Source organism: Cavia porcellus, unplaced genomic scaffold, assembly GCF_034190915.1.
Source record: "Cavia porcellus strain 051 isolate PalLab524CR breed Dunkin Hartley unplaced genomic scaffold, mCavPor4.1 scaffold_9, whole genome shotgun sequence".
In the NCBI taxonomy this organism is placed as follows: domain Eukaryota; kingdom Metazoa; phylum Chordata; class Mammalia; order Rodentia; family Caviidae; genus Cavia; species Cavia porcellus.
Genome location: NW_026947492.1, coordinates 56,420,742 through 56,442,274, shown reverse-complemented (window position 1 = coordinate 56,442,274; position 21,533 = coordinate 56,420,742). Strand labels below are relative to the sequence as shown.

General features: G+C 35.7%; 1 protein-coding gene and 1 long non-coding RNA gene across 9 annotated transcripts in view; one reads left to right on the top strand and one right to left on the bottom strand.

Moving 5' to 3' along the window:
- The window catches only part of LOC106027392 (uncharacterized), a 68,424-nt gene that overhangs the window by 32,404 nt on the left and 14,487 nt on the right, over positions 1 to 21,533 (bottom strand). The window contains exon 2 of one of the 2 annotated variants that reach the window (XR_010049833.1): positions 10,747 to 10,816. The exons of the other annotated variant lie outside the window; for it this stretch is intronic. This is a non-coding gene — a long non-coding RNA (uncharacterized LOC106027392). The remainder of the gene's footprint in view (positions 1 to 10,746; positions 10,817 to 21,533) is intronic. 2 annotated transcript variants of the gene reach the window in all.
- Positions 1 to 21,533, top strand: part of Acer3 (alkaline ceramidase 3) — a 139,332-nt gene that overhangs the window by 116,493 nt on the left and 1,306 nt on the right. For 6 of the 7 annotated variants that reach the window (XM_063256445.1, XM_003468540.5, XM_063256446.1 and 3 more), the window contains 3 exons: positions 2,486 to 2,544; positions 18,009 to 18,110; positions 20,925 to 21,029. In XM_063256445.1, the coding sequence (XP_063112515.1) occupies positions 2,486 to 2,544; positions 18,009 to 18,110; positions 20,925 to 21,029 (266 nt within the window). The remainder of the gene's footprint in view (positions 1 to 2,485; positions 2,545 to 18,008; positions 18,111 to 20,924; positions 21,030 to 21,533) is intronic. The other variant, XM_023564620.2, reaches the window with a different exon arrangement.

The following is a 21,533-nucleotide window of genomic DNA, read 5'->3' as shown; positions in this document are numbered from 1 at the left end:
TCAGTAATTTTGATAATGCTGTGTCTCTATACTCTGACCCATATTACCTTGTTTATATATCCTAGAGAAACTCTGGAACTATACATCATGATTTATGAGTAAGTTCACGGTAGCAAAAATGTTTATCAGAGCCCAGCATAGTGGTACATGCCTGTAATCCCAGCACTCAGGAGGCTAAGGCAGGAGGATCCTTGCAAGTTCAAGACCATCCTGGGCTATAAAGTGAATTCAAGGCCAGCCTGAACTGCATTGTGAGACCCTGTCTCAAAAAGAACAAAAAAAAAAAAAAAAAAAAAATCAGGTAAATACCCCATAGGTAAATGAACTATGTATTTTCAACCAATTAAATAAAGGCAGGAGTGTAGCTTAGTGTTAAAGCACATGCATGGCATGCATTAGGCTCTGGGTTCAATCATGGAACAAAAAAAAGAAAAAGTATAAATAGTATGTAATATCAAAAAGGAATGATTCATGGCCATATAAATCAATGTAAGTGAATCATAAAAGACAAGACAAAGCAAATGCATACAATACTATTCTAATTAGTGTAATTTAAATTGGTGTTGAACTTCTGTTATTTTTATAAGCAGGCTCTTAATTTTCCCTCAGAAGTTAGTATGACTTAATTATTTAATGGCAATTATTTCTTTACTATTTTACTTTTATTGGTACATGTTTGCAATACATAATGACTACATTCCTTGTGAGGAGTTGTCTGTTACCTGTTCATAACACATCTTAATTCTTTTTTTTAATCCTCTGCCTCTCCCTTCTTTAAAATATAATGAGCCAGGTGTGATAGGACACATGTGTAATTCCAGCATGTTAGAGCTAAAGCAGGAAGATCACCACAAATTTGAGGCCAGCCTGAACTGTATAATGAGACTCTGTCTCAAAGGAAAAAAAAACAGTAATGAAAGGCACTTCTCTTGAGGACTCACAATTTGCTTTCTTTGAGTGTGTACTTTACATTCTACCTAATAAACTTTACTGACAGACATCCTGAAAATTATTCTTTTTTTTAATTTTATTTTAAAGAGGACAAAACAGAATAAAACCAATCAAAACAAACCAGTATAAGAGATACAGGACTTCAAAATATTACAAAATCAGCAATAGTTACCATAATGCGTTTTGATATCTTCAAAATAGCAGCAGATAACTTCAGACATAGTAAAAGTCAAACAGAATAGAGTAGAAACAATAAAAATAAAACAATGAATGCAATAGAGGATTTCAAAACAAGCCAATAGTAAATCCAAAATTACTACCATAATGTATCTTGCTATCTTTGAAATAGCTGCTCCTGCCATCGGATTTGACATAATCAAACAGAACAAGAAAATAAACTCCAGCAGAACAAAATAATGGAAATGAGATAGGGCTTCAAAACAAGACCATAGGAAATCAATAACGGCTACACCACTCTGAATGAGATGCCCCCTAGATGTCAGACCACTATCCTCGGGACTTATGCTCAGACCACTGGCCCTACACCTGTTATGTTAGTGAAACAACAAAGCACCACAGGCATCCAACTGCATTTCACTTCCATAGCTATCATCACAGCCTGTGTTTCACCTAGTAAGTTGGGCGTCACTTACAGCAGGGAGTGGGGTGGGGTGGGAGGATTGGTACTTGTTGTTTGCCAGCCCACTCATCAGAAGGGGCTGAGGTCTGGCTGTTCCAGTCCACTGGCGGCCTGCACATCGCACTGATTCCCAGACTAGGCTTGCTTGCTGGTGTGACCTTGTTCTCTCTACCCCCAGTCCAAGAATGGCTGTGGAAATTATTCTTTTGCGATGAAAGTCATCAGACCTGCAACCTGCCCTGTGAATGGGACATCCCCTCCAGAGCTTGATAACCAGAATCTGCCAGGACAGTAACTTTTATCTGTTGGCTTAGAAAGCACAGCCTTGTTCCCCCGATACTTTATATAATGAGGAGTCCAATGAAAGCAAACTTCCTTCAAAACATGGTAGAAGATAGAACAAAATCTGTATTATCATAGAAAACAGAACAGAATCTATATTATCATGCATAGCAGCAAGTGAATAAATGAGAAAGTGAAGAAATTTCAGTTATTGCTAAGGAAATGACAATTCCTGGTAATGTGTCATATCTTCTTTTTTTATTTAACTTCATGAATTGCTATGATGATTAATATGTTTTCAATGTAATTCCAACACTATAACAAAGGACAACAGTAGAAAATCAAGTATTCAACTCTGAAATACTTTCTTTTCAAATCAAAATATGTACACATATGATTGGATACCTGTTTTCCTTTGCTGTGGACTAAGCTATTACAGATTAAAATAAGACAGAGTTGCAGAAGCTTTTTTATAAAATAGACTTCTGTATTCTAAAAAAAGTCAATGAAAGGTAATAGATGTTTACATTTAGTTGAAAACGCTAATTTGGACGCAAAATACTTCCTTTGCCAAAAAATGATTGTATTGACTTCATTTTCTTTCTTGTTCAGGTGATGTATGGAATGTTGGTCTTTACATTAATACTTCGATCTGTTTATATTGTTACATGGTAAGTAGCTTGGATGGATCATCATCCATCAACACTATCAAAGTGTATCTAGACTTTATAACAGTTAATATTTAGCCAGAACTGAAATAACACATGAAACCTAACTCCTGCAGAGATGTGGCTAAAAATCTGTAACTTGACATTTATTATAGTATGTGGAATGCTAGTTTTTCAGGCAAATTGTTAATTGGCGGCATATGAAAACAAGAGTTTGAATATTTTTTAAAAACTGGAGAAAAGCTGTGTGTGATGGCATCTTTTTGAGCATATATAGTTATTACCAGGATATTAGACTTTGAACAGTCCTACAGTTTAAAAAATTTTTGTTGTGAATCAATTTACTTGAACAACTTTTGTTGTTCTGCAACATTATAATTTACTAGGTAACCTGAAACTAGGTTTACTAGGAAACCTGTTTGACATAATACCTCTCAGGGAAGGGTATTAATGTTACAAAGAAATACATGACACATCATTTGAGAAACAACCCTAATCTTTCATAAGAGTTTATGGAAATGAAATAACATTCATGAGAATACCTTACATAAATCCTGCCCATACAGCAAGCAAGTTCATCAATAGGAAAGTAGTATGATATGGTTGTTTGTTGTTTTTTATTTTGTTGGTTTTCTTTTTTTAAAAAAAAACTTCCCACTTTATAAACATTGTAGAAATGTATATATTTGCAATAAATAATAGAGATCCTCTGTACCCTTTACCAATTTTCTTCTTTGGTAATATCTTGACAAACTATAATACAGTATCCCACCCAGGATTTGACATTGATACAGTCAAGACACAAAACATTTCTATTACTGTAAAAAGATCCCTGTACCTCTTTATAGCCACGCCTACTCCTCTCCCACCTCACCATGCCCTCAGTCTTCCTTAACCCCTGCCAATTACTAATCTGTTCTTCATTTTTATAATTTTATAATTTTAAGAATGTTATGTAAATGCATTCATAAAATACATAACCTTTCAGATTGTTTTTGAACTCAGCATAATTCTCTGGAGATTAATCCAGATTGCTGAATATATTAATAGTTCATTCATTTCTATTACTGAGTATTATTTTATGGTATAGGTGTATCACAGTTTAACCATTCACCTGTAGAGTGACATCTAGATTATTTACAGTTTGGGACTATCATAAATAAAGCTGCTGTGAACATCTGTCTATTTTTTTGTGTGGATATAAATTTTCATTTTTCTAGAATTCCCAGATTATATAAAGATTATTTTAGTTTCTTGTCACAACTGCTGACCTTTTTTTCTAGAATAGCATTACCATTTTTACATTTCCACCAGCAACGTCTAAGTGATCCAGTCTCTACATCCTCACCAACATTTATTGTCATCACCTTTTTTTATTTCAGCAATTCTAATATATGTGGGTCACTGCTCTACACTTTGCATTTCCCTAGTGGTTACTAGTGTTGAATGTACCTTTATGTGCTGATGTACCATTAAAATATCCTCATTAGCAAAATATCTACTCATGTCTTTGCCTATTTTCTTACTGTTCACAAAAAGAGTTCATAAAGATAGTTTGCAGGGTCTCTTAGTGATACTGTGTTTCATTCATGTTATTGCTGGTGTACTGTTTGTCTCATCAGCCTTGCTAAACATTTCTCAATATTTTTTTAATTTTAAACAGAAAAAAATTTTAAAACAGGCTAATAGGAGAATAACAATAAACACATTGCATATTATTATATTCACAGTAGTTGTTCAGAGAAACCTTGCGAATTTTATTGCTCTTTATAAAAACATTTTTGGTAGGCATGGTGGCACATCCCTATAATCCCAGCACTCCAGAGGCTGAAGCAGAAGGATTGCTGCAAGTTCAAGGCAGTCTAGGGTACATAGTGAGTTCAAACCAGCCTGAACTACATAGAGAAAGCCTGTCTCAAGAGCAAACAAACAGGAGCTGGGGATTTAGCTCAGCGGCATAAGCACCTGCCTTGCAAGCAGGCAGTCGTGAGTTCGATCCCTAGTACCGATAAAAAGTTTAAAAAAAAAAAAGAGCAAACAAACACCCACTTTTTTTATTATATTTTTCATCTTTTAAGTTTCATTAATTCTCTTTATTGTTTTCTTCCTGTTGCCTTCTGTGGGCTTGTTTTGCTCTTCTATTTCTTAAGTTCTTAAGGTAGAAGTTTATATTATTGATTTCGGACTTTACATATTCCTTATGACAATTTGGGTGCTATAAATTTCCCTTTCAGTATTGCTTTAGCTGTGTATCATAACTTCGTTGTACTTTAATTTTTAAATTTTCAGTTAGGTAATATATATATGTATTTTTTTAATGTCCCATGAAATTTTTTTCTGTATCTGTTGATTACTTAGAAGTTTACTGTTTAACATTCAAGCATTTGGATATTTTCTTGTAAACATTCTTTTTGAGTTCTCATTTGATAACATTATACTCAGAGAATATATTGTGTATGCTTTCATTTCTTTTAAATTTTTGAGGTTTATTTGATGGATCAAGAGCTATACCAAGAATATTTATGCCAAGGATATCTTGGTATATGTTGCATGAATACTTGAAAAGAATTTATATTTTTGGCCAGATTGTGGGAGGCTGAGGCTGATCAAAGTTAAGCAAGCTCACCCTTGATGACTCAGCAAGATGCCTCCCCAAAATAAAAAATGAAAAGGGCTGAGTATGTTGCTCATTGTGAAGGTCTTAGGTTCAAACCCAATACTACCACCAAAAAAAAAAAGTATTGAGGTATTGTTCAGGGAAATTTCCTCTAAATGTTGACTAGGTCCTGTTACTTAAAATGTCAGGGTTCCTCAAGACCACCCTCATGTTCAGTGAACTGTTCTGTTCAAAACTCAGTAAAGCTGTTATACTTAATGATTTTGATCAGACACAAACTGGTGTTCACTCTAAATCATACTAGCACAAACTATGTAGCATGACTCAAAGTGTAAGTATACAAAGTTTCAGGTATACTGTACAGCATTTTTCAAGGAATCAGATGTTATATGTCCCATGAGTTGGTCCAGGGCCAATCCTTCTTCTGGAATGTGCAGTGTTTGTGCTCAAAGCCCAGTGAGTTAACTCATGAATGCACAGTGGTATTGTTGAGTTCTTCCATATTGTTATTGGTTTTCCAATGTAATTCCATCAGTCATTGAAAAAGGCATGTTGAAGTCTCTTTACATGATTTAGCATTTGTCTCCATCTTCTTTTATGAGTTTTTGTGTCCCTTGAAGCTCTATTGTTTGCTGCATAGATTTGCTATGCCTTCTTGGTGGATTGACCTTTTGGTCATATAATGTCTCTATGCATCTGGTAATTTTCTTTGCTTAGAATTTAGCATTGAGCCAGGGGTGAGGGTGGGAAGCACTCTGAAAGTCTGGGGCAGGAGGCTCTCAAGTCAAGCCCAGCTTGGATAACTTAATGACTTAACAAGACCTGTCTTTCCAAGCCACTCCCCATAAAAGGGCTGCAGATGTAACCCAGTGTGGAGGCCCTGGGTTCAGTCCCCAGTAATAAATAGGGATAGGAATTAGCTTGATGCCATAGCAGTGGGTTTAATTTCCAGTACCACCAAAAAACAGAAAATGAGAAATTGAGATGCATTCCTTAATCTGCCTTGCCACCACTTCTTTATCTATATCTGTATTTAGTATTTATTTCAGTTAGCATTGTTCATTGTTTACTTGGCCATCTGCTGAATCACATTGTAAACTTCTAAAGTCTTGGTTCACTTTGTAATCCCCAGAGCCTAGGATTTTGCTTATCCAAATTGTCAACTAGAAAAATAATTTCTTGAGACAGGGTCTCACTATGTTGTCTAGGCTGGCTTCAGACTCATTAGGTGTCCAGGCTGACCTTGAATTCATGGCATTCCTCCTGCATGCAGCTTCTTGAGTACTGGGATTATATCAACTAGAAATTTTAAAAATTGCTGTTTGGTTTTTTGAATATGCCTGGGAAGATATCTGCAAATTCTTCCTGTAATAAAATACATTTTAATTCTAATTTTTAAAAATCTGAATAAAATATAATGCTTTAAATGTTGAGCTGAACTCAGATATAAAGAAAATTCCAATCCAGGTATGGTGGCATACATCTGTAACCCAGCACTCTGAGACGCTAAGACAGAAGGGTGGCAAAACTGAATCTACGCTGGGCACTGAATGACTCAGTGAGACCCTGTCTCAAAAAGGGTTACAGTGTAGCTCAATGCAAAGACCCTGGGTTCAATCCACAGTAATATAAAAAAGGGAAAAAAGGTGGGGATTGGGGGGGAGGGAAAGGAGAGGAAAACAAAAGAAAATTTCAGAGCATCACATCTAAAGAAGCAGCTGCAGACTAGAGTGACAAGTGAATGCTTAAGTCGTAGTTGACTTGATGGCATTTGAAGATACTAAGAAATCACAGCCTTTACCTTCAATAGCCCCACTACAGCAGCTGAAACTGTTTCTATCACTATGCATGCATATATACATACAAGCCCAGTACCATCAAAGAGGTATATAGTCAATGAATGGCTGGGCCAGAAAAAGTTTTGCTCTCCAGTAAAAGAAGATAGCAGTGCCACTTGTCCTTTGGACTTCAGTTTTAGGTAGAAAAAAATGACTTCTCTGAGAATTTATAAAGGATGGTACCTCTGAAATGCCACCATGCCCTTGGGAGCCTGGCTGTTCCCAAGTCACCTAATCGCAGAAACCAAGTGATGCCAGTTTTTCAGATTAACTTTAAGTACTACTTACTGCATGCCTCTCCAGCCAAAGTGAGCATAATTCCAATTCTGTGCAGGGAGTATGAAAAACAGCAAAATATCCATGGCACATCTTTATGGAGTATCTATCCATTTTCCTGTGAGATTTGGACAAAACAAATTTAGGTGATTTTAAAGAACCATTTCTCATGCTGGGACTAGGAGGATCCAACAAGAAGCCAAGTAGCCAGCCTTTCTGATAAGCCGTGCAAGCTACATGGCCTCTAGGAAAAGAAAAGTTGGTACCTCCTATGAGTCTACTAGTGTGCAGGCTGAGAATCAACCTCCCCCAGACAACCTGCTGGTTCAGAGGACAGGCTGAGTTGGTGGCAACTGAGATGCATAAAGCAACCAAATGCTTGTATTGTCTGGTGGATTTTGCAGGCCTAGGCCAGTGATCTGAGCATCTCTATGGAGGATGACAATATACACTACAGCAAATATGGGGGATTTCCTTCTATCTAGTCTTTGAAATCCAATGTTGTTCTCACTGCTTTATGTGATTGTTTTGTAAAAATATTCTATTTTGATTGCTTTTATTCTGTTTTCTTTTGGTTTGATTTTGCTATACTTGATGGAATGGACAACTATTGTGAAGATAACAAGATATAGTATGGTAGCTATTGTTGTTTTCCTAGCATCCTACTTTGAAGTTCTGTATCAATTTTGCTGCTTTGTTTTGATTGGCTTTGCTCTGTTTTGTTAGATTTTACTATCTTTAAAATAATTTTTAATTGCAAAAAAAAAAAAAACAACCATTTCCCCTTCCTAACAAACATAGAAGAAAAAAGTCAGAAAACAGCAGTAGAGGGAGAAGAATCCTAAATACAGTCCAGTCTCTAATTTTCTCAGTCTCAGTAAATGACAACAGTCTCCTTAGAAAAAAATTATCCTTTGATGATCCAGAAGATCATGACTTTTCACTGTATGATGATCATTTATAGAGTGAGAGGCTGAGCTGAATATCTCTTGAGATGAAATAAGAAAGTATTAAAATTTTAATGTTATTTTATTTAATTACTATATGACTTTCTGTTTATGGTTTATAATAAAATATACTAATACAACTATATAATTTATAAATAATTATTCATAGGGCCAGGGATATAGCTCAATAGCACAGCACCTGCCTGGCAAGTGTGAGGTACTAAGTTCAATTTCCAGTACCAAAGCAATTAGTTAATTAATTATACATAAAAAGAAGCACATGTATTCTAATTGTAGGCTATTCAGAATTTCTGTAGATGAAGGTTAAATATACACACATAATCAGTAATCCCAAAATCACCAGAAGAAATAAACCACCATAAGCAAAAAAACAAAAAACAAAAGAATCCCCTCAATTGAGATGCTGACGTACAATAAAACTATTTAGAAAGTGTTTAATGAAATAAAAGATAAAATGAAAATGAGGTCAAGTAACAGATTATTATTAAAAATTGAAAGGCAAGATATAAAAGAAGAACTGGCATGAAAAATAAAATCGTAATTAAAAAAACTCAACAGATAAGTTAAAAAAGATCAGCACAGGTAAAAAAAATGAATAAACAGAAAAGCAAGTCTTAAAAAAAAACACAAAACATCAGAGAAATAACATGTCTAATTGCAGTTTCAAAAAGAAAGAACAGGGTAAGTTTCCTCCAAAGAGATAACAAAAGAGAATTTTCTGTAATCAATAAAACCCATGAATCCATCTTCAAGAACAATAAATTCCAGCAAGACAAATGAAAGAAATCTTTCTGAGGTGCAGCATATATGAGAGATAGCCCTCTCCAACATCATTCCAATCCTCATAAAGTCAGTCTTCCTGTGCTATAGATACTGAAGAGCTAGTATTTCCCGTATCCCCTTTGCAGTTAAGGTTTCAGATAGCATTCTGGTGCTGCCAATCACATGTATTTATATAAGACTTGAAAACCAAATTCAGTGAGAAAGAAGAGGTGGTTATATGTAAGACATCCACTTTTGGTGTGGATATAGAATATGCCTCATGACTAGAGCAAACCATGTGATGGCAGTTACTTTTATCTGTGATACTGATACTGTAATTGGTTCAAGGCTTTCTGATGTTCTAGCTTCCTAATTATGACAAAGAAAAATTTCATTTGTCCAAGTTTTATATACAATTGTGTCCATGAATCATTCCAGGAAAGATTTTGCTCAGTTAGCATTTTTGTTGTGAATGAAACTATAAATTACTTTCTGCTTAAAAAAGAGTTGTTTTTCTTAATTGCAAATGAATACTGATTGATATTTATGAAAATAAATCTACTGGTGTTACTGAAACCCCAAATTCATAAAAGCATCTAAAAATAAAAGTCAAGTTACTAACAAAGGATTAATAATTAACCTACTGTAAACTTAGCAGCAACAGTAGAAGCCAAAACACAGTGAACTGTTATCTTCACTAGAAGTCTTGGAACATACCCCATGAATATCAGAGGAGACTAATGTGTACCTCACTAAAAAGACCTAAAAGATACTCTTCAGAAGTGTGTGTTGGTTACTTTTCTCTTATTGCTGGGACAAAACACCCAATACTCAAAGATAAGGAAGGAAAGATTTGTTTAGCTTACAGTTTGCAAAGGTTTCAGTCCATAATTAATGGGCTCCAAGACAGGGTGGGCAACAGTTCATTGCAGCAGAAAATAGCAGAAGAAACAAGAGCAAGAATAGGAACAGAACAAGCCTCTTTTCTTCTGTTACATTGTATGCAGCCTCCACCCCTAGGATGGGTCTTTTACACCCACACCATCTCCTTGCACTCCTCATACAACAGCTCAGGATGCCCCTTGCTAAATCACTTAGTTAAATTTTTAAACTTCACAAGTTGACACAATATATCAACTGTTACAAGGAGCAAGAACTGAGATGCAAGAACAAGAGAGAATAAAAAATGATAAAGCAATAAGAATATTTGAACAAAATATTGCAACTGTTTAAAATAAATGTATAATTTGAGACTGAAAAATACACAAAATGAAACTAAAATGATAGGCAAAATAGCATGTAAGATAGAAAGGGATGACCAAAGTTTTCTTAAAGCTCTTATTATTTAGTTGTTACATGTACAATTTCAATACCCACTAAAAAGTAACTGATTTTCTAATATCTTCCAAGAAAAGAGAAGAGTTAATGCGATTCTAAAAACTGAATCCAAAAGAAATTTGGATTAGAAATTTTAATAATACACAAAAATTTAAGGTATTATTTAAAGCAAATATGTTCTCTGTATCAGTAATAAAATATTTAACTTACAAAAATTTGACAGAATTACAAAGATAATACTCCTTTATGTGGAGATTTTTCTAACTCAGTAACAGGAAAAACAATCTCAGTGACTCAGACCAAAAAAATGAATAAGGATATAGATAAAATCTGAGTAACAATAACCAAATTGTCTCATACTCTTAGTAATTAAAGCATGCATAAGGAGCCAGTTGCAGTAGTGCACCTGTAATCTCAGATCCTTGGGAAGCTGAGGCAGAGGGGATTATCAGTTCAAGGTCCATCTGAGCAAGACACTGAAAATAAAGTGAAAGCCAATGTATTAGTCAAGGCTCAGTAACAGATGAAGCAATACAATAAATATATCATATATAAAGTAGGCTCACAGTGGCTGCCCACAAGATCAGGTGTGGAAGAATGCAGAAGGGCTGTCTGTGCAGGCAAAGGTGGAAGATTTGGTGCTAACTACAGAGTCTCATTGGAAGAGAGGCTGAATTGAAGCATTGAAAGGCTGAAGAGTGCGCTGGGAGGCTGAAGGGTCTGGAAATGGTAATGAAGATTAAAACTCCTGCCAAGAAACAGAAGTGAGACTCCTTCTTCCCCTTTTTATTCCATGCAGGCAGCAAGCCAACTGACTGGTATCACTGACCCCAGGATGGGTTTTCTATCTTCATTAAATCCATTCAGCCACACCTAGAACTATATTAATTCAATCAGTTGGGCATTTCTTACTTAAATTGATACAAAAGTTAACTATCACAGTCAGTCGCTTCTCAAGCATTCATGAATTATTGTTAAATATACCAGATACTAGTTTTAGAGCAAACTCAACAAACTTTAAACAGTTGATGTTGTGCACATTATCTGGGTACAGGGTAGTTAACTTAATGAAACCATTCATCATAGCCCATGTGTTTGAAAGCTCAGTACTTAACAGCTCCAGTTATCAGAAACTGGAACAATAAGCTCACTGAACCTAAGAAGTTCAAGGCCAGTCTAGGCAACACAGCCAGACTTTGTCTCAAAAACCACCTCACATCGAATACTCAAGGGGTGAAAAAAAGGAAATAATACTGGAAAAAATGCATAGAATTAAATTACAATGAAAACACTACACATCAGATTTGGACATAGCTAAAGTGGTTCTTTGAAGATATTTATAATCTAAATGTTTCCACTAGAAATCGATTGAAAATTAATAAACTAAACATCTAACTTCAAGAACCAGAAACCAGCTGGGCATGCTGGTACATGCCTATGATCCCAGTACTCCAGGAGTCTGAGGCAGGAAGATCACAAGTTTGAGCCCAGCATGAGCAATTGAGTTACTTGCCAAATCCCGTCTCAAAAAATAAAAGATAAATGGGCATGGGAGGCAGCTCAATGTGAAGGCACTGGGTTCGATCCCCAGAACAAGAAATTGAGGGAGGGAGGGAAGGAAAGAAATAGTAAACTTAAGAAAAGTAAAGAATAGAAATAATCAGGGGCAAAAATTAATTAGCGAAAGAGATAACACAGTTTTTAAAGTAATCTGGTATCTAATTTTGCTTCCTTCTAAATCTACTAAGATTACTACAAAAATATTAAAAGGCATAAGCTTAAAAAGACAAAAATGTTTAGAAGCTGGGAAGCAGACTGCTGTTAGCTTCCTTAAATTGCCCCAGGAAAGCCAATCCTAAAGCAGGAACTCTCAGTGATATAAACCACCTGGAAGTTTTTGCATTCTGTGTTTGGAATGCCTAATGTCACCTAAATTCCTTATTTTGATGTGGTACTTACATGTTCAACAATGCCTGACAAAAATACATCTAGGTAGATTATTTACTATTTCTAAAGTAAAACTTCAGATTTTTGCAATTGATCAGTTCTATGGAATGTATGACAAGATCTGAGCAGAAAGTTGAGTCTTAAACCCAAAAGGTTAAATATTGGGATTCCCCAACTGTTAGCCAAGCAAAATAGTGACGATTACTAGTTCAGAGACTTCACATGCTTAGGGCTATAATCACCTTTTTAGTTTCCCTTTTTAGACTCCTAAAAGTGAAGAGAAAATGCCTAATATAAGCATATCAAATATAAAAGATAGAGACCAAAACAAGTAACAAAGAAAAAAAATCAACTTGGAAGAACCAGTTTATGCAGGAATAAGAAAATATCAGAGAGAAAAAATCAATCCATTAATATTCCCCCAGGTAATACTGTTCCTGTGAATCAAAATAGGATGCTAAATTGGGCATAGTGGCACACACCTATAATTCCAGCACTTGGGAGACTGAGGCAGGAGGATTGCTGCGAGTTTGAGGGCAGCCTAGGCTACATAGTGAGTTCAAGGCAACCCAGAATCAGACACTGTCTCAAAAAAATAAAAAACAAAGAATAGGATGCTGTTTTAAAAAGGAAGATTTAGAAAATCTCAAAACATTTAAAAAAATATAACCGTGATAAAAATGAGAAACTGAATTGAAGGATTTGAAAGGTCCAGTTTAAAAAATCCACTTTGGAGCTGGGGATGTAGCTCAGTGATAGAGCAATTGCTTATCATGAGTGAGGCCTTGCATTCAGCACCTAGGAAAAACAAAAAAAAACAAAAACCTATGAATGCAGGATAAAATAAAGAAAGCAATAGAAGGAGGAAAAAACTGAAAATAGAAGAGATCCTTGAGGAATATTACTAAATAGGTGTGTGTGTGTGTGTGTGTGTGTGTGTGTGTGTGTGTACTGGGAATCAAACTCTGCTACTTGCCAGGCAAGCACCATAGCGCTGAGCTACATTGCCCAGGCCATGAGTAGATAATGTTAAGCCAGAATAAAAGAACCAGTCTTTAAAAGGGAGTCATGGCCCACGAATGTATAGCTCAGTGGTACAGCACCTCCCTGGCAAGCAAGACATCCTGAGTTTGATTCCTGGGTACCTGCTATAAATAAGTAAATAAATGGGAAGCAGAGGACAGATAAAATGGAAATGAAGAAGCCACAGACATGACTCAAGAAAATACAGTTGAAGGACATGAGTTACTGGATTGAATACCCACCACAGTTGATGGAATAGATCCATAATAGTTGTGGAATCCTGTAACAAGGAAAATCCCACAACTTTATAGAGTTGAGAGGCAAGAGGACATATTGTAAGGTCAGAAATCAGAATGGCTTTGAAGTTGCCAAAGCAACATTAGAAATTGGAAGATAGATCAGTGATCTCAAATTTCTAAGGAAAAATTATTTATATCCTGTAATTCTAGAGTCAACCAAACTTATATGGAGCAAAACATTTTTCCATTTAATAAAACTCATTCTGACATTTACATGGTATGCAAAAGATCTAGAATGGCTAAAAGAACAAAGAAGACTTGGTCTGGGGTGTAGTTTAGAAGTAGAGCTTGTGCTTAGCACACAAGACCGAGGTTCCATTTCCAGCACAAAAAGGAAGAGGAGCTTAACCCTATGTAAGTGACTATATGCTGCACCAATTAAGATAATGTTGGTACTAAGGATGAAGTTAAGATCAGTACAACATTTAAAAACAGACCTGTACACCATGGTCTTTAGTAAACAGGCAAAGGAGTGGAGAAAGATTCACCTTTTCAACAATTTTGTGGAAAAGTGGAATATCCTTTTTTTTTTTTTTTTTTAGAACTAATCCAACTCAGGACCTTCCACTTGCCAGGCAGGCACTTGTGCCACTGAGCTATATCCCTGGCCCCAAAAGTGGAATATTCTTGTGAAAACAATAAGCTTTTTATTTTTGCTTAAGTTTGGAAATCTTTTTTTTTGCTTTGTTTTTGTGGTGCTGGAAATTAAATCCAGGCCCTTGCATATGTAAAGCAAGTACTATACCCCTGAGCTTTAGTCCAGACTCCATTATAAAAATTTAACTACTAAAAGTGAATCAAAAATTGAATTAATAAAAATGAATCATATTCCTGAACATAAAAGCTAAAATTATAAGACTTGTAGAAAACACAAGTTTTTGCAACCATTAAATAATGACTTGTTAATTAGGATACAAAAAATATAAACCATAAAAATAAAAATCATTGGCAATAAGATACTTCTTAAGATGAGGACTTTCTTGGCTTTAGGAAGTAGCAGTTGCTAGCAGTGGCCCAGGGGTTCCTGGTAGCCAACCAGAGATGATATTTCAAGTGGACCATTGAGCTGAGCAGGACTGGAAGAGGCAGCAATGGCCAAAGTAACCAGAGCAGTGTCCAGGGAGGTTCACTGTACCAAGTCAGATACTACTTAGACAAGTGCCAACTACTAGCGTGCAGTAGACAGACTGTCATTTACATGGGATGCAGAGGATCTCCTGGTGGAGAAGTGCTGCTGGCAGTTGCTTTGGTTCTCCTCAGAGATTCTCAGGAACCTCCTCAGCATGTACATGCAGGCAATGTTCTGTCCATGTCACCTGCTACCATGGTGTGTATGATGGAACCATTTGGGTGCTTATGGGCATTTTAACCACTTTCAAGATACTAGAAAGCTCAAACTAGCAATTTCCTGAGGGCTCGATGTATCTCATTGGGAACTCAAAGGGTTTGGCATTGGCTGTATACAAATCCAGTTTATCAGACTGTTACCTACACCTCCATCAGACTAGTTTGTTCTTATTTGGGGGGCAGGGGTTTGTTGTTGTTTTGTTTTGTTTCGTTTTGTGTTTGTGCCAGGAATCAGACTCAAGACCTTGCACTTGTCAGGCAGGTGCTTGTGCTACTGAGCTGTATCCCCAGCCCCAGACTAGTTCTTTTATCAGGTCCCTAAGAGGATAGAGTTTAGAGCAGAGGACTGCTTTTGGGAAATGGAGAAAGAAGCACCCAGTGCCTAAGTATTTGGGCCTTGTTTACTTCTTTCTTTAAGCCCAGTGGCTCCTAAGTGTACTCACTCTTTAGATAAGCACTCATGTTAAAAAGAACCAAAAAAATCTCTTTTTTCCATGCTGAGGAGACAGATCCTAGAAGGACAATGTTCTTTTTTTTTTTTTTTTTTTTTTTGTCTTTTTCCTTTTCATCGGTACCAGGGATCGAACTCACGACTGCCTGCTTGCAAGGCAGGCACTTATGTGGCTGAGCTAAATCCCCAGCCCCAACAATGTTCATTTTACTATAGAGCAACTGTACTGCAGCCCTTGACCAAAAATGATATAGAAAACTTTATGGTCCCACTACAGAGTAAAACAACAAACAAAACCAAAACTGTATGTAAATCAAAAAAAAAAAAAAAAAAAGTTGCTAAACCAAGAACCATCCAGCATGTCCTTCTAGTGGTTGAAAGCTGGGCATAGTGTCACATATCTGTAATCCCAGCACTTGAGGCTGAGACAGGATGATCTCTGTGAGTTTGAAGCCAGCCTGGGGTACATAGTGAGACCCTGTCTCCAAAAAAAATTTTTTAAAAGAACCAAGTAATGGGGGGCTGGGGATTTAGCTCAGCGGCATAAGCGCCTGCCTTGCAAGCAGGCAGGCGTGAGTTCGATCCCCGGTACCGATAAAAAAAAAGAAAAATAAGTAAATAAAAGAACCAAGTAATTCAATGTTTGAGAACAATAAAAAATAAAAATTGAAAAATTGAACTTCATGAAAATTATAAATGTTTGGCAGTCCCAATAGTGAGCACTTGGTAGTACCAGCTAACCAGGCAACTGGGAAAGAAGGACGGCTTAAATCCAAAGAAGGCAAGACTTCATCTCAAAAAATAAAAATACGACAAAATTTTGTTCTTCAAGACAGCATTCAGAAAATTAAAGGCAAGTCACAGGCATAGAGAAATCATCTACAAAATGTGCACCCAACAAAGACTTACATATAGAATATATAACTTATACAATTCAGTAAGGCAGATAAGCACTGTCAGAGAAGACATGGATAACAAATAAGTACCTGAGAAACTGGTCAGTAATATTAGTCATTAGGGAAATGCATATTAAAAGCCCAGTGAAACACTACTGTAGTGGTAGAATACCACTGCTAGAACAGCCAAAGTGAAAAGAACTGACACAGCAAGTGTTAATGAAAATGTGGAACAACTGAAACGTTTATGCATGGCTGATGGAAATGGAAATTGGTGCCAGTACTTAGGAAAACATTTGGGGAGGCACGGAATACATCTTGGGGTTCCATCTCCAAGACCACATAAAAGGGAGAAACAGTCAGCATTATATTAAAAAGTCAAATATTCATGTGTCGTACATCCCAGCCATTCCACTTTCCCAAGAGACATGAAAGCATATTTCTGTACAAGTCTTAATCATGAATGTTCATAGTTTCTTTATTTGTAATGGCTGAAAGCTAGAAACAAAAATTCCACCAGTATTTGGCTCTTGTTTTGTTTATTTTTGAGGCAAGGTCTTGCTATATAGTGAGACTCCTTGAACTCACTATGTATCCCAGGTTGACCTCGAACTCACAGCAATCCTGCTGCCTCACCCTCCCAAGTACTAGGACTACAGGCATGTGCCACCATACCTGGCTCCACCAGCATTTGGACAAATAAACAAATTGTGCTGTAACCATATAGTGCAATGTTACTCAGAAATAAAAGAGAATGAAATATCTACACACATAACAACATGGATGAATTTCAAAACAGGAAATGAAAGAAGATATACAATATGTTTACATGTTATAGTTCCCTTTTTTAAATAATGCAAACTAAACTTTTGGAGGTGACAGACATTTTGATTACGAGGTAGTTTCATGGGTATATACACATACATTCACCAGATGTATACTTTAAATATACAGTATACAATTTATCTTATAGAAGCTATATAAAATAAATAAGCTGCTATTCCTGTTTTCACTAACTCACCATGCTTCAGATTCTCCAGCAGTGAAGTGAAAAAGAATACCTGCCTCAAATGTTGTATTTGAAGATTTGGTGAGGGGAGGATATGTGTTTGAGTATCATTATCAGGCCTTGGCTTTCTGCAGACCACTTATAACCAGTTATGTATCTACTTACTTGTTTACCTCCCCCAACTATATTATATGTTCACCGAGTCAGAGATATTGTCTTCACTGCTACTGTCTCACAGGCTCAGAACAATGCTTGGCACATAGTAAGCATTTAATACATATTATTAAGTGCATGTTATTTCTAATCATTCATCCTTCTGTCTCTTCCATGGTGTGAAAAAAATTGTTGGGTGCTTATGGATTATCTTCCAGAAATACTGAGCAAAGCTTTTGTGGCTTATTTTTTTTCAGTATCTTTTAATGGTTAAAAACATTTAGCAGATACACAGACTTGGGAGTTTGAGGCAGGAAGATCACTTGAGCAGTACAAGGTCAAAGTTGGACAATATAGGAAGACCCTGTTTCTGTAAAATATGTGTGTTTATGTGGGGGGTAGACACACATACATTAAAGAATTTAATAGATTTTTCTTTTAATGCTAATAGAAACCTTTCCTTCTCGTGAAAATGTTGGCTTCAATTTCTGATCACGGTATGACTTGGAAATTTTTCATTTTGATTTTCTTTTTTCCCCACAGGGTTTATCCATGGCTTAGAGGGCTGGGTTATACATCCTTGGGTATATTTTTATTGGGATTTTTATTTTGGAACATAGATAATATCTTTTGTGATTCACTGAGGTAAGATATATTTTATTCCTTGAGAAATATTCTTAGAAGCATTCTATTAAACAGAATTTCATAGACATATAGAAATATCAATACCCTAAAATGAATTTTTGTAGTGTTGATATTTAGAAGGTATGTACAACACAATAAAGTTAAATTCTAGAAATAGCCTATTTAAATTACTTAAAAGTTTGAACCTGAGAGTATTTTATTACCTCTAAAGGCTTTGGTATTTTGTGTGCATGCATCCTACAACTGTACATTATTCTCATTTTGACCACATCTTTCCCATATTCCTAGTCTGCTTTATTGAGTAAATAAAAATGATTTATAAAGAAAATTATTTATGGGATGGGGATTTAGCTCAGCAGTATAAGCACCAGCCTGCCAAGCACAAGGTCATGAGTTTGATCCCCGGTACAAAAAAAAAAGTGATTTGTAACAAGCATTTGAATACATATATATAAATTTTCACTTTTATATGGTTAATGTTCTTTTCTAAGAAAGGTTAGTATTACTTTTACCGTCTTGTCAGCAATTATGTATTGATAAGTTTGAATATTAAACTTAGGGCTCTGGACTTTAACCACGATTATCTTTCTGGCCTCGGCTTTCCTAAAATGAGTGTACTAAACTAAGTAGATTAAATTAATGGGTCATGCTCACTAAAGATTCTGTGATCCAACAATTCTGCATAAACGTTGAGGATGGGGACATATCAAATAGCACCACAGGATGGTATAAATCAGTAAAATTCAGACTGGCAACATTTACAGATTAAATGACCTGATTTCTGTGGCAAATAAACTACAGGGTGGTGTGGGGGACAAAACAGGACATATGGATAAGAAATTTAAGAGCTGTATTAACTAAATGCAATGTTAGCCCTTTTTTTTTTTTTTTTTTTTTTTGTCTTTTTCCTTTTTAGCGGTACTGGGGATCGAACTCACGACTGCCTGCGCGCAAGGCAGGTGCTTATGCCGCTGAGCTAAATCCCCAGCCCCTATTGTTAGCCCTTTTTAAAATCCTGATTCAAATAAACCAACTATAAAAAATATATATATATAGGGCTGGGGATTTAACTCAACAGCATAAGCGCCTGCCTTGCAAGCATGCAGTCATGAGTTTGAACCCTGGTACCAAAAAATAAAAAAAATAAAAACTTATGGGAAATTTGAAACTCAGGTCAGTAAACTAAATATTGATGATATTAAAGAACTGTTATTTAGCTGAGGTGTGAAAATGGTTTTATGGTTATGTGGTCATATTTTAAAGTTTTTTTAAAGAAGCTTTTATCTTTTAAAGATACATACTCAAATATTTAGAGATAAAATAATACACTATCTGGGATTTACTTCAAAGTAAAATGGGGAGGAGAAATGGATAAAGGTTTGAACCTAAATTAATAATGATTGGCATTGGGTAATAGATATATTATTTTTTGTCTACTTTGGCACATGTGTGAAATTCTCTATAGTAAACATTAAGAGTAAACTTAGACTTTAAGAGTAAACAAACAAGTGGGGCACGGTGGCGCACTTCTGTCATGGCAGCACTCAGGAGGCTGAGGCAGGAGGATTGTTGTAAGTTCGAGGCCAGCCTGGGCCACAAAGTGAGCTCAAGGCCAGCCTGATTAGTGAGACCCAGACTGCATAGTGAGACCCTCATCTCAAAAATATTTAAAGAAAAAAAAAAGACAAATAATGCACCTTACTTAGAAAACTAAGATCTAAGTATATAATTCTAAATCAGGAATAACCAGCAGAACCTCTATCAGAGCTTTCATACTAGGGACTGGGGATTTAACTCAGCAGCATAAGCACCTGCCTGGCAAGCGCGAGGTCAAGAGACCAATCTCCGGTATCGCATAAAATAATAATAATAGAGCTTTCATACTGCTAAGAAGGTCATCATTCCCTAAGTGAGAACCACTAGCATATAATACAAGCTCTTAAAGATGGTAACTGTCTCAAAAATTCATGGAGATATCTAGAAAAATAATTTGACATGTGGAATAGGTTTCTCTCCTCTAAGAAATGTTAAGACAGTCTATACACTTAATCAAAAAGATCTATAATGTGAGACATACTTGTGCCACTAGCTGAGTAACTTGCATAGCTCAGTTCTCTGAATTTTAAGTTCCTAATCTGCTCAGCAAAGCTAATAATAGCTTTCTCAAAGAATCACTGACTATGAGATGAAATAATAAATATTAAAGGATTTTTTTTTGAGACAGGGTCTCACAGGTTGGCCTTGAACTCACTATATAGCCTAGGGTAGCATGAATTTGCAGCATTCCTCTTGCTTCAGCCTCACAAGTGCAGGTGTGTGCCACTGGACAGATAGGAAAGGATTTCATAGAATATGTGGTTCTATACCAAGGTGATAAAAAAAGAGCATATATCCTATTTCTCAAGTAGATAGCTAACTAGCTAACTAGACAGGTGTTTCCCAAAGTGGATTCTAGAAAATACTTGTGTCATGAAGTGATAATAAGTATGACCTGAAAAAAATAAGTTCCATGTATTAGTAGTTTACCTGAAAAAAATAAACTCCTTTATTTATGGTAGGACTTTCCAAAGCCTTTCATTATTACTGCACATTAAAAATCTTTTTAAGAGGGCAATAAACTTTATAATGTTTCTTACATTAATTTGAATACAGTTATTTCTAGTAGAAGTTCTTACTAGAAATTATATTTCTCATAATACACTTTGAAAAACAACACAGACTGGAGGAAATTAAATAATTAACATATTTAAGAATGGTATTTCAAAATGCTTTTAACACTGTCAGCATTTAACTTGGTGATCCACCCCCTCATAGGAACTTTCGAAAGAAGATGCCACCTATCCTAGGTGTTACCACACAGTTTCATGCATGGTGGCATATTTTAACTGGCCTTGGTTCTTATCTTCACATCCTTTTCAGGTATGAAACATTTAAATCTGGTATTGGAGGTATTTTACTTTTTTTCTCCTTTGAAAAGAATGGTTTAAGTATAAAATGTCACAGTATCAGGAATTTATGTTCCAATTTTGCCTCTGATACTGGATGACGTTAGAAAGTCCCTTTTATTTGGGTTCTATTTTTAATTATTTTTTATTTTTATTAGTACATTTTTGCAGTACATGATGGTTGCATTCATCATAGAGAGCTGGTATATGTGCATAACACATCTTAATTCTTTTTATTTCCCCTTCCTCTCCCTTTTCTGCATCTGCCCCAGTCTCATGCCCCCCCCATTTCCAAAAGATCTTATCCCTGTTTCTTATTATCCATCTTTAATTTTGCTTTTTAAATTATTTACGGATTTCTCATATAAAAGAAATATTTGTAATACTTAAGCTTTTGTGTCATTCATTTCACGTAGCATTATTGTTTTAAAGTGCATTCATTTTCCTACAAATGACTCAAATTTATCCTTGTATGGCA